This window comes from Trachurus japonicus, chromosome 2, assembly GCF_045865225.1.
Source record: "Trachurus japonicus isolate A0001 chromosome 2, Traja_1.0".
Taxonomy (NCBI): domain Eukaryota; kingdom Metazoa; phylum Chordata; class Actinopteri; order Carangiformes; family Carangidae; genus Trachurus; species Trachurus japonicus.
Window position 1 is genome coordinate 15,604,065 of NC_140908.1, and position 13,727 is coordinate 15,617,791.

The 13,727-nt window shown below is 40.8% G+C and overlaps 1 protein-coding gene across 1 annotated transcript in view; it reads left to right on the plus strand.

The window, feature by feature from the left end:
• The window catches only part of rcan1b (regulator of calcineurin 1b), a 32,470-nt gene that overhangs the window by 1,851 nt on the left and 16,892 nt on the right, over positions 1 to 13,727 (plus strand). Inside the window, exon 2 of the mRNA XM_085802704.1 lies at positions 13,057 to 13,230. Within this exon, the coding sequence (XP_085658830.1) occupies positions 13,057 to 13,230 (174 nt within the window). The remainder of the gene's footprint in view (positions 1 to 13,056; positions 13,231 to 13,727) is intronic.

Genomic DNA, 13,727 nt, shown 5'->3' on the forward strand with positions numbered 1-13,727 from the left:
ATTATGTCACTCATCATATGTCTTGTATGTTATGTAAAAACATCACATGAGTATGTATCTCACACATTGACTTCATCACAGTGATTGGCTGAGTAGCGTTACATGACCAACGCTGTAAAGGCTCGAAAAGACGCTCTGGTGAAAATAAAAGCATTGTTAAAATGCTATCTTTTTGTAATTAAAGGGATAGTTCACCCAAAATTCAAATTTCACTCTTTATCTACTCACCCTCATGTCGACTAATTTTCAGAGTCCTCCGTGGCTTCTCAGAGTTACAGGGGGTCTCGGCGTAGCAGTGCATGTCCATATAATGGTTGTGGATGGATACCACTTTTCTTCGTCCAAAAAGACACACCAAAAAACATCCAGATACCTCCATGCTGCTCGTCTGTAATGTCCCTCTGGTATTGAAGCCCCGACATGAGAAATTGTTCCGCCGGTCACAGGAAGAGCAGTGAACTGAGACACTGGGAGCTTCCGCTACAAACAAGCTTAAAATATAGACTTATTTAATTTTTTTCAGAACAATTTCTCATGTCGGGGCTTCAATACTAAAGGGACATTACATACGAGCAGTATGGAGGTATTTGGATGTTTTTTGGTGTGTCTTTTTGGACGAAGAAAAGTGAGCCCCATTCACAACCATCATATGGACAAATACTGCTGCTTGGACTAGGGATGGGACTTTTTGTCGACAAATCGACAAAAAATCGACACATGCTCCCCTCGACAAAAAAAATGGAGTGTCGAAATGTTGAGGGGGCGGGGCTTGTGGGATTTCCATGTGTAAATTGCATTTTGTCTTTCAATATTTCCTATTCAAATAAACAGCAGAAAGTGCCACTTTTCCCCTAATGAAATAAAATTTTTAAATAAAACAAATCCACTTTTTCTAAATGGGATAGCTACTTGACCCTCCCGCCCGCCCGCCCGCCAGCCAGCCAGCCTGCATATCTGCTGCTGCTGTAAAAAAAAAATTTAAAAAAAGGGCCGACAATTCGACAAAAAGTCGACACATGGGCCCCAACAATCGATTTTCCAAATCCCGTGTCGTTCCCATCCCTAGCATGGACCCCCCCGTAACTCAGAGAAGGGACGGAGGACTCTGAAAATTCTCCCAGCCCTTAGTCCACATGAGGGGGAGTAGATAATGAGTGAAATTTGAATTTTGGGTGAAGTATCCCTTTAATAGGTTTTATAACTGTTAAAATGTTGTACAGAATGGATTTTAGGGAAGAAAAAAAAACATTTCCGCAATGTAAACTTTCAAAAATATCTCAATAGAAACTTGCCCTATAACCAATCAATGAAGGCTGATTTAGCGACTGTAAGTGACCACAAACTGCACGTGACTGTGATGACTCGGTTAATTCCATGACAGCAGTGTTGTCAGTCGTCCCCAGACATCTGGTGATCACCACCAGGATGTCAAAAGGCGTCAGAGGCTTAGTTAAACGCTAATCTCTGCTGCTAACTCACCTGCTATCAGTCGGCCATGACACACTGCCTACCTCTGAAGTTACTGCTGATGACTCAGCTGCTTTTAGCTCAATGCCTCCCCAACATAATGACTCAGTTATAGTCAAGTATGTCTAGTTATATATCGGTATAGCACGATTAAGACACAACATACAGGGTTTTCCCATAGCGCTGGTTATTCTCGTAAAGGGCTGCCTCTTTTTTTAGTTTCAAGACGTAGATTCTCTCTCTTTTTAATTACTTGTTTTAATTGGATGAAGTAAAATTGGCATTAATCTGGTTGTTTAGCCAAAGCAGACGTAAAGGGCAAGGCCCCCTCAGTCAGGGTTTTACTTGTCAGTTGTTTTGTGTTTCCTGGTTGTTGCAGTAGTTGATGAATGAACTGGTCTGACTGTGACTGTGTGTTTGTCTATAGTAGGTTACTTACTGTTTTTAATATGTTTAAGTACAATGTGATTGATTTTTTAAAGGGATAGTTCAACATTTTGGCGAATTGGACCATTGCCATAATCCCTATAGTCATAGCAGTAGGTTTGTTACCTTTATTTGTCAGTGCAAGCTGTTTTTAGAACGGCGGAGCAGAGCCGTGAGCTGCTCAGAGCTACGCTACGGAGGCTCATTATGGGATTTCTTGGTTTCCCTCATCATCAAACTCATCAAATACACAATCCAACAACTCCACAACGCTCTGGTGGACAAGTTGTGAGCTGCACATTCACCACGCTATGAGATAATAACACAACGTTACCACACAGAGTTGTTTTAGAGGGAAATACAGAGACTGTTGATGAAAAACTGTCCCTGAAGGCAACGTGCATCAGTGGTTTTGCATGAATTTCCCTCTAAAACAACTCTGTGTGGTAACGTTGTGTTATTATCTCATAGCGTGGTGAATGTGCAGCTCACAACTTGTCCACCAGAGCGTTGTGGAGTTGTTGGATTGTGTATTTGATGAGTTTGATGAGGGAAACCAAGAAATCCCATAATGAGCCTCCGTAGCGTAGCTCTGAGCAGCTCACGGCTCTGCTCCGCTGTTCTAAAAACGGCTTGCGCCGACAATTAAAGGTAACGAACCTACTGCTACGACTATAGGGATTATGGCAATGGGCCAATTTGACAAAATGTTGAACTATCCCTTTAAGATTACCGGTACATACATTTTGAGAAGTGTTGCTTTTATATTAGAATATTCTCAGTAAATAAAGTCTTGTTAAGACTATACACCGCAATCACATCTCGATATTGATACCAATCAGCCAATATCAGTCATTTTAGCACTGGAGATGGAAATGTTGTGTTGGTCTTGTGTAGCTACTTTGTGTTTCGGTGCCGTGTCACTGGTCGATAGAGTGGACAATTGTGGGAACAGTGTTTTCAATTCAATTCAAAGTGTTTATTGTCATTTGCACAGTGGAAAGGTGAATTTCCCCTGACAATGAAATTCTTACTTTGCTGTCCTCGTCATAGAAGCCAGCAATTATAAGGAAAAAACTGGATAAAAATGGACCAGTTTTCTGGTGAATCCAACGTCCAGTTGGGTGTTAAATGGCAGCCAAGCAAAAACAACCCGTGGGTGTATTTTCCTGGTTGTTTTCCTTATGTAAAACTAGAACATGGAATGATCCAACTGCTTATCACACATTGGCCGGTTACCAGGGTTACCAGGGACAGTGAGCAGGGCCGTTGCTAGGAATTCTGGGCCCCCTTAAAGAATACTAAAGTGGGCCCCTCCCCCTAACGTTTCCTTCTTTTTTTTTCTTAGACTACGTGTGTATTATCATTTATTATTTAGCCGTCTTTGTTTTGATGCTAATGCAGCATCACACTGCAAAAACTCAAGTATCTTACCAAGAATATTTGTCTTATTTCTAGTCAAAATGTCATTTCTAGTCAAAACTAATCTCATTCTACTTAAAATAAGACTCATCATATTAAAAGTAGCTTGTTTTTAGACACGTTTTACTCCTTTCAAGCAGATTTTCACTCGGAATAAGTCGAAAAAATCTGATAGTGGAGCAAGTTTTTCTTCCTTATTACAAACACAAAAAACTTACTTTCACTGGCAGATTTTTCTACGTATTTCAAGTGAAAATTTGTTTGAAACAAGTGAAAATGATCTAAAAAAAAAAGAAGTAAATTTGTAGGTAATGAGTCTTATTTTAAGTGGAAAGAGATTAGCTTTGACTAGAAATGAGACATTTGGACAAGAAATAAGACAACAATTCTTGGAAAGATGTTGAGTTTTTACAGTGTACTATGAGTATTAGTCAGGGTCTTATGCAGAATAAATCAGTCATACAAAGATTAGACTACTGGGGTTTTTTATGGGCCCCACTGGGCGCTGGGCCCCTAGAGTTATCACCACCTTTCTCCTCTGTACGGCCCTGGCAGTGAGACGATGATCCGGTGCTTCTTGATGTTGCTGACTGTGACGGAAAAGAGCAAACGACGGGGGAGATGGACAGAGGTCACTCAGTTTGACTGGTTTCCTCTCCTTCCACGGCCCTTCCTTGCTGCTTTTCCAACCGGGCGTCTCCGCGGCGACGTGCCGGTCAGCTGACGGATCAGATGGCTCAATATTCCACTGTGGGAATGTTCCTGAAAACGCTGGGGGAAAGAGTGTGTTCGCTCCAGCGGAATGATTTTATATTAAGTAAGACAGGAAACACTGACAGATTTCCATTGTTTTTCAGTATTTAGTCTCTTGCTCCAAACATTCATTAGAATTATGAAAATAGTCTTGATTCTTCCCAGAGAAAGCCACCAGTAATAGCTGTGGTATGTTTGCTTGTGAATGCCTTATTGATTATTGATTCCTGAGGCGTATGGAGGAAGAAGTCTGAGCAGTTTTTTCCAGGTTTACAGGAATGAGACGGAAAGGTTTTTCCGGTATGAATCTGTTCCCTGGAAAGTCGGGGAAGTTTCATCTCCAGACCCAAGGTCATGGACGCAAATCTCAGCCCTGTTACTGAGACTGAAATCAAGATAAAAACAGTTGTGTGATTGGAAATGTTAGTTTTATTGCTCTGCAGGTGAAACAGCGATGGACAGATTTTAATAGTGATGCAAATAAGTTCTGGGTCAAATGGAAAATCTGAGTGGTGTCGTGTTATTGGACATTCACTGAGTCAGAGTTCCAATTAACAGCATTCTCTGCAGTTCCTCTGACATTTAAAGGGACATTGTGTACACACTAAAAAAGGGTGGGTTATCTCTGTAACCCAATTTCTGAGTTATTGGTGTTGAGTTAAATTTTTGGGTTATTTTTCCAGAGTGTAACCCATTTTCAGGGTTATAGGGCTATTCATTTAACCCAATTCCTGGGTTGTTCAAGTAATTAGGTTATTTTTCAGTGAGTAACCCATTTGTTGGGTTAAAAAAAAACAACCCAATGTTGTAGTTAGCATAATCCAACTCTTGGGTTGAATATTCAACCCAAAAGTTGGGTCAAAAAGATTAACCCAACCTGTTGGGTTAAAATTAACCCAAAAAAGGGGTTTGTCCTTATTTGAACCAGCAGTTGGGTTAAAATTGGGTTGTTTTTTAACCCAACTGTTTTTAGTGTGTAACGTCTCCTGTTATCTATTCAGGAAAATCGATTATTTGGTTCAAAAGTCTGTTTTTCATTAACATCAACAAAGTGAAGTGTTCCTTTCAGCTCTGAATGAGCCGTTCATATCATTCATATCTACATGGAGCGTTACACTGATGCTGCATTCACCTGCAGTCGGGCGGACGGCCGTCGCTAACAAACCAGACGTCATTTTAGTCACAGAAGTCCAGAGAAAGACGGTAAAACAATACCACATCGCCATGACAACATATTGTCATGGGTATTATTGTTTTGCCTCGTGCTGACGGACCACTTGTTGCCTGTCGTCCGTCTGCCCAATTTCATGTGAATGCAGCATGAAAAATACAATTGAGTTGCTCGCGATATACAGTACAACCGCAACGCTAGATGGGAGTAATTCCTACACAATGTCCCTTTAAGTGGAAAAGATACAATATTTGAATGTTACTACTGCTTACCCTAATTATTATGGAAGTATTTAAAATATTTTTCTCTAATTTAAAAACTAATTCTTTCAAAGAAGTGTGTTGATGTTACTATAAGACATTTTAGCACTACTGCATTTTAGCTAATGTTAATACTAGGGCTGTCAGAGTTAACGCGTTAATCGCGATGAGATTAATTAAAAAAATTAACGCGATTACATTTTTTAATCGCGGTTAATCGCGGCCCATTTTGTCCTCTGTCTGCTGGACTGGAGTGTGGGACCTCCAGTCCAGTAGGTGGCGGTAAGGCACCTTCAAGTTGGTTGCTACACAAATATACACAGTCTAACATATATCCACAGCTCCATCCATTCATTTTTTGACGGCTTCTGTTGTCAACAAATGCACATGGCCAGGCAGAGGCGTAGCAAAGTAAAGGGCAATTTCCACTGGATGCAATTCGTTTCAATTCTGTGTGAGTTTCATGCATCATGTGTTATGATTAGGTACTAGGCCTACTAGGTCTGGTCTAAAAGTTGTTTGTCTAGAGATTATAACACTTTGGAGGGTTGAAAGTCCAAAGCGCCATATATAATATTTTTAATAGAGATTAATCTCGAGTTAACTATGGAAAAAATGCGATTAATCGCGATTAGAAAAATTAATCGTTTGACAGCCCTAGTTAATACTGATGTTTAACTCAGAATGCTAGTAGGCCCCGCCCCCTTTTGTATCAGCTTATGATGTAGTAAAACTAGAGATAAATACTCTGCTGTGTGTGTGTGTGTGAGGGAATGGAAAAAATGGGAAGATGAAAAAAAAACGGCGTGATGGAAAAAATGCAGGGTTGAGCATGTGCACTCTCTCTCTCACACACACACACACACACACACGGTGGCCACACCAGGGTGAGGTCGAGGTCTGGAGATGATTAGCACCTACACACACACACACACATGGTAATGTTTAACATCAACAAACAACACTTACACGAACACGAGAGCATCAGTTTCACTGTCGGGAGGCTCATCGTTATTTTCCACACGCACATTTTCCATTCAACACACACACACACGCACACACACACACACACATGCACACACACACACACACACACACACACACACACACACAGAGCTGTTAGTCATTGGACTGTGCGTTAACACCTGCTGCTCTCTGGTCCACAGTCGTCATGTACAGTGCGGGGACATGTTGCTGTAATAGTTTACAACAGGCACGTTCCAACCAGACCACCTGCCAGATGCCACACTGCTGAGGTCTGCTGTTGCCCCCCCCCAACCCCCCGAAAACCTCACACCCACAAGGTCCCAGGGCCAAACCTGTGCCCAGGCCTGTGTGTTTGATTTACACTGCAAAAACTCAAAAATCTTACCAAGAATATTTGTCTTATTTCTAGTCAAAACAAATCTGATTCTACTTAAAATAAATAAGACTCATCACATTTTAAAAGTAGCTTGTTTTTAGACACTTTTTACTCCTTTCAAGCAGATTTTCACTTGAAATAAGTAGAAAAATCTGATAGTGGAGCAAGTTTTTCTTCCTTATTACAAGCACAAAAAAACTTGCTTTCACTGGCAGATTTTTCTACTTATTTCAAGTGAAAATTAGTTTGAAACAAGTGAAAATGATCTAAAAACAAGTTAGTTTTTAGGTGATGAGTCTTATTTTAAGTGGAAAGAGATTAGTTACTGCTGAGGTCTGCTGTTGCCCCCCCACCCACCCCACCGAAAACCTCACACCCACAAGGTCCCAGGGCCAAACCTGTGCCCAGGCCTGTGTGTTAGATTTATGACTGTCATGTCTGTACCTTCAGGCTAAATGGAAATGAACAGAAGGGGAGTGGAGGGACTGAGAAGGGGAGTGGAGGCTTGACTTTATTGAAAACACTTTTTTTTCCAACATAATTTAAAAAATGTGTTTTTGAAAATGTTATTGTTTGTGTATTTTTTTCCCTTACTAAAATGTAATGTTGATGTATTTTGAAAACACAAAACATTTTCCAACATATTTTTCAAAATTTGTTGAAAAATGTGTTTCAAACTAAGTCAGCTCCGGCAGCACAGTTCCATGGACCTTTTTTTCAAACATTTGTCAAAATGTTTTTCAATTTGTTTAAAAAATACAACGGAGTATTAGGGCCACATTGACAAACTTCGAGAATAAAGTCATAAATTTACGACTTTATTCTCGTTATGTTATGACTTTCGTCTTATATGAAATGTACAACTTTATTCTCGTAAATTTACGACTTCATTCTTGTACATTTACGACTTTATTCCCGTAAATTTACGTCTTTATTCTCGTAATGTTATGACTTTTTTCTCGTATGGAATGTACGACTTTATTCTCGTAAATTTACAACTTATTTTCCTAAATTTATGACTTTATTCTGTGTCTTTTTTTTCTCAATGTGGCCCTAATACTCCGTCGTAGAAAAACACATTTTGAAAAATGTTTCAAAATGTGTTTTTCAAAATGTTTCAAAATGTGCTATTGAAAATGGTTGTGTTTTCAAAAATGTGTTTTTCAAACATTTTTCAAAATGTGTTGAAAAATGTTTTGAGTGACTGTGCTGCCTGAGCTGTAAAAATGTAAAGTGTAATGTTTAGTTTACATTTTTAAGTTAAAAAAAAATGGTGGAGGCCAAGGTCCAGTTGCACACAATACCTTAAAAAGTACGATTTAATTTCTCTTTTGCTTCAACAATTTTATGGCTTTTCAACAGTGAAAGAAAATTTCCCAACTGATCTTAACTGATCTTAGGTTTAAAACTAAGATAAGAGGAAATCTTTTAATATATAGGCTACTGAGCAGTCAAAGAAAAAAGCTTCAGGGTGTTTTGAGCAACTGTTTTTATTTTAAGTGCAGCAGCTTCAGCTCTCACACAGGTGCAGATGCTGGTGAACTGGCTGCACAGGCTTGTTTTTCCAACAGCACACACACACACACACACATCCTCCACTTCAAGCTCTCTGCTATTAATACCTCATAAAAGCATGTTATCAAACTGCATACTTTCCGTGACCACCAGCTCCCTCCCACCTCTTTCTTTTTATCCCTTTATCCCTCCATCCTACATTCTTCCTACCACCCATGTCTGTCTCTCTTTCTCTTTGTCTCTGCTTCATCCATATTTACTCGGCCTGACGCGTCTTACACATCTTACATGTGAAGGAGTCAGCTGATAAGTCTGTGGTATGTGAGTGAAAACAAGAAGTGAAAGGCTCATTGTCACATGTTTTCCATGCAACAAAGGATTTTTATTCTTTTTTTTTTTTTTTGTCAAGTCAAATCGCCGCAGAAAGCAGATCAGTGTTTGTTGGGCTTGGGCATGCATGATGTCATCATTTTCCAGTCACACACTGGCCTTCTTTTTGTCTGATTAGTCAGCATTGGCTCGTATCTCTCAGCAGAGGGACAGAAGGGAAAAAAAGAAAAAAAAGAAACACATTGTCCCGCCCCCTTGACTGCCAGCCAGCCATTGGCTCGCAGTGAATGAATGGATGACTGACACCAGGAAGAGGAGGAGGGTTGGATAGCGGGTAGTGCGTCATCGACTGGCAGGGGCTCATTTAAGTAGCTGTGTAACAGAGGAGAGAGAGAGAGAGAGGGAATGAGAGAGAGAGCTTAGCGGTGCCTGAGTGACATTTTCAGCTTCAGCTCTCCACACCCAAATCTCTGGAAAATTCCATCAGTTTGCTGCAGAGTCGCTCCACTGGAACTGAAACAAGGGAGTCGAGGCAAAGCCCGTCAAACGCCGCCGAGCCGAGCCGAGCCCCGTGTTGGATTCTTATCTTTCTTCTACCAAAGTGCTGCAGCCGGCAGGTGAAGAGATAACCTTGGAATGTGTGTTTGTTGACTGACTGACTGACTGACGTTCCCTGAATGCACCACACCGCCGTGGTCCGGTCCACTCTGAAGATAGAAGATAGAAAGAAGATCCATGTATGAGGAATGAGGAGCTAGATCTGGATCGCTAGCTGACCTGGTACTTCTTTCTCGCCTGTCACCCTGGGGAAGACAACGCTTTTCCGTTCCCCCCGCTTCCCCCCTTCCTCTTCTTCGTCTTTGACCCCCTCAACGACATCTTCAGGCATCAGGTGGAGAAGGTTCAGACTCCTCGGATCTCCCGTCATGCACATCAAGACCACCAAGTGTAACCGCTTCTGCCTGGTCGCCTCGGTGACCAACCAGGAAGTGTTCGTCCGTCCCGAGGCACAGGTGAGCCAGCGGTCTGGTCCCAACTAGGGTCTTCAAGGATCTTGTTTTCCTCAAATTGAGTTCCTGACAGGGAAATAGTCCCAAACCTTTTGCCGTAGTTACGCAAAACATTCTATAACACTAAAAGCAGCCTGTTTGAAAGTAATTTGGGTTTATTGACAAGACTCTGAGGACCATCAACTCCAGTTTGGAAGCCCTTGCTCAGAACCAGGACCTACAGTTATCTCTAAACCAAGTCCTGCAACCCAATTTGTACCTGTTATGTTAATTAAACTGATGGAGTTAGAGTGATGTAGGTCACTATGATGGTGTTGTTTGATTTGTCCAGAGTGGTTGCTGTCAGTCAGATCTTGTTTTCCTCAAATTGAGTTCCTGACAGGGAAATGGTCCCAAACCTTCTAGCATAGTGTCGTGGAAATTCTCTGCTGCTAGTTGGTGAAAAAGGAAATACAGACTCGCCGGCCGACAAAGTTTCGGTCAACATGCGAGCGGTTCAAAATGAAGAAAGACCCCGAACATGGGGAAAACCTAAACATTTATAGCTGAGGGAAGGAAGGTCCACTTCTGGGGTGTGTTTGTGTCCTTTGGCCGGCCCCTAAGAGATCCAATTTAAAATACTAAGGGGTTTGAGTGTGAATTAAGAAGTGGGAAGTTGGGCATCACAGATGGTTAAGTGTACTGTAAGGAACTTGAATTTACAAATTGCAGAAGGAAGTCTGGGAAAGCAGAAGGTTAGGTGTCTTAGGTGGTTTAAATGCAAAAGAACTTGATTTTATAATTACAATAGAAAGTATCTCACAAAGGAGGTAAAAATGTTATTACAATAGTTAAGCAACACATTCTATAAAACTAAAAGCAGCCTGTTTGAAAGTCATTTGGGTTTATTGACAAGACTCTGAGGACCATCAACTCCAGTTTGGAAGCCCTTGCTCAGAACCAGGACCTACAGTTATCTCTAAACTAAGTCCTGCAACCCAATTTGTACCTGTTATGTCAATTAAACTGATGGAGTTAGAGTGATGTAGGTCACTATGTGGTGTTGATTTGTCCAGAGTGGTTGCTGTCCGTCAGATGGAAGAAAGATGGATGGGCCAAAAGCAATTGAATGAATCAGGGATAAAGGTCCCATAATGTGGGGTGTGGTATCTCGAAACTGGGCATTCAAATCTGACAGTAGGACTTTCGTAACTTTGTGATGTCACAACAAAGCAGACACCCCTCCTTGTTGTTCCTGACCACCTGGACCCACCATCCAATATTGCATAAGTACCTCAAATCTGCTTTATTTTCATTGGATCATTTAGAAGACAGTCCGCCAATCAGAAGTAAGACACAGTCTGACATTGCGATCGTTTTTTGGTTTTTGAAACCACAACTATATCTTCTTTTGGACCAACACTTGAATGCCAGAAAAGAGTAATTGATCTTTAAAACAACCGTACAATTACTATCATTTCTGATTGCTTTTAATGTCTTTATCCTCAATTAGTCCTTTACAAAAAGATACAGTTTCTGTCTGTCAAGTACTGGTCCAAGGTTTTGAGTTGTGTTTTTGTGTGTGATTACAAGTGAGGACCTTTTCCTCCACATGACGCACAGCCCTCCGTCACTCTGCTCTGTGTTGCAACATGCTGACTGATCTCTGCACAAGGATCACTTGTAGGAAGCTATTTTTGTCAGATAGTCAGTGCGATGACTGCAGCACCACACCATTTGTCTTTTTTTTTTAAAGTCTTCAGTTTATTTGGAACAGCTAGCTAAAACAAATGCTGTCTGATCCAACAGTTCTGCAACAAATGCTTCGATTGGGGTTCACAGTATTTTGAAGAGGTGTCAGTTCAAGGTTATGGAGAACACAGTTTGTTTTTGGTTGATTCAAGGTCTGGGAAGGAGCTTCTTGTCCTAGATCTGAATCAGGGCATCTGTATGTGGTGGTGGTTGGTTCCATCGGATGCATAACCTTTAAGGTGCTTTAAGGTGCTCAATTTAATTTAATTCAAGTAAACTTGAGGGCCGGTCGGTGGCATCAATGCCTTCGTCATCAAGGAACTGCCAACAATCTTGCCATACGAGGCCCGACATTGTCTTGAACCAATCCAGGACCCAGTGCACCAGGTCTGGTGATCTCTCTGCTGTCAGGCACTGGGATGTTGGGTATGATTTGGTGGTCTTTGCGACTCTCCAAGGCCGTGCCTCCCTAGACCATCACACCGCCAAACAGTGGTGGACAGTAACGGAGTAAATGTACTTGAGTACTGTACTTAAGTACATATCCAGAGGATTTGTACTTTACTTTAGTATTAGATTTCTTTGGTACTTATTACTCGAGTTAATTTCTAGGAAGGCTGAAAAGTACTGGTTACTTTCAGGTCTGCTCTTTTTTCTCTTTTTTTCCTAAAATCCTATTGGACACAAGCAGTGTTTGTCAAAGAAGGAAACCAATCACAGTGCAGCTCTCCACTGGGATCTATGTAAAAGCGGAAATACGTCATCCCTCCCCATAAGGATGCCGCCAAAGTAGCCGCTCTCGACTGCGTTTGTCAACTCAAAACTATACCGCGAGTCGTGAAAATGACAATTGCTGTCCTCTTATGATCCCATTCATTTGATTTGGTTTTATAGGTGTTTCTGCAGCTTTATATAACATTATGGTTCTATAAGCAAGCTCATCAGTGCAGCTGCTTTCAAAGAGTTAATTCTCAGAAATAAGAGTTAAAAGCTCCTTACATTCATTTAGAAACAATTAGAGTCATTCATTGATGTGAAAAATAAGAAATTTACTCTTACTGGAGTAACATGTCGACTGAGCTACTTTTACTTGTAACGGAGTAAATTTTGACCAGTAGTATTTGTACTCTTACTCCAGACTCTTTAACGATACATCTTCAATGATAATCAGTTTTTCTGCTCTCAGACTAACATAGAAGAACAAAGCTTTATATCCATGACCGCATCATGTTATTGACCAGCTTGAGATGTGATTAGTCTGAGACTGAGGGGACTGATAGGTCAGAATGCATCTATTAGTTTAGTCCTTTTGGACATTTTAAACAAGGCCAACTCACTTTTTCTATCTTGACAAATTTCTGGTTCTTTCTCCATCATGCAAAACACATCCTGTCTTGAGCAGAGGGAAGCGACAGATATAGTGTCTGATAATAGAATCTATTTATATCGGTATTATTCATGGAGACTTTTAAGTCTGTATCTATGTTCCGGCTGCCTCAGTATTTTTAGATGAGAAGAGCTGAAGGGAACAGTTTGGGTGAATCTAGAGAAACTGGTTTACTTTTCTCTTTTGACTCATCATTTCCATCCCCCCCCCCCTCTTTCCAGACCAGCTTCGAGTCCTTGTTCCGCTCATTTGATCCGGAGGTGCAGTTCCAGTACTTCAGGTCCTTCCGGAGAGTCAGGATCAGCTTCAGTGATGCCCTGGCTGCAGCCGAGGCCAGACTGAGACTGCATAAGACGGACTTCAACGGCAAAGAGATGAGACTCTACTTTGCTCAGGTAAACTTCATTATTTACTGTATTGGCTTTAAAAACTCCTGTTGTTAGCATACAGAATAACAAAATAGCTAAAACCCTGTTCTATCTAATAACCCAACGGGTCATGGTCTCTGTGTTTTTGCATTTACCCCCAAAGAGTTCAATATTTTAAAAAAATAAATAAAGCAACTACATAAATGATCATTTCATAATGATTCTTTTTGCAATGACAATTTTCATGAAGTTGCCCCCACTATCGGTTACTGTCACCACAATCACACCATTGCTTTGGAATCTCAACGACTGCTGCTGTAAATATAACAGTGGTTGTATTAACTGGAGTTCAGTATAGTTAGTTTAGTTTAGTTTATTGAAACAGGACAGTGTACATTACCGTTAGTCAATTGAAAAAAAGAACAATGAAAAGATGGTTGTACCAGATTTAGCCCTCGGGATAATTTCCATCTGTAGTCCCGACACTCACAATACAAAACACAATAAAATATAGATGCTAAAGA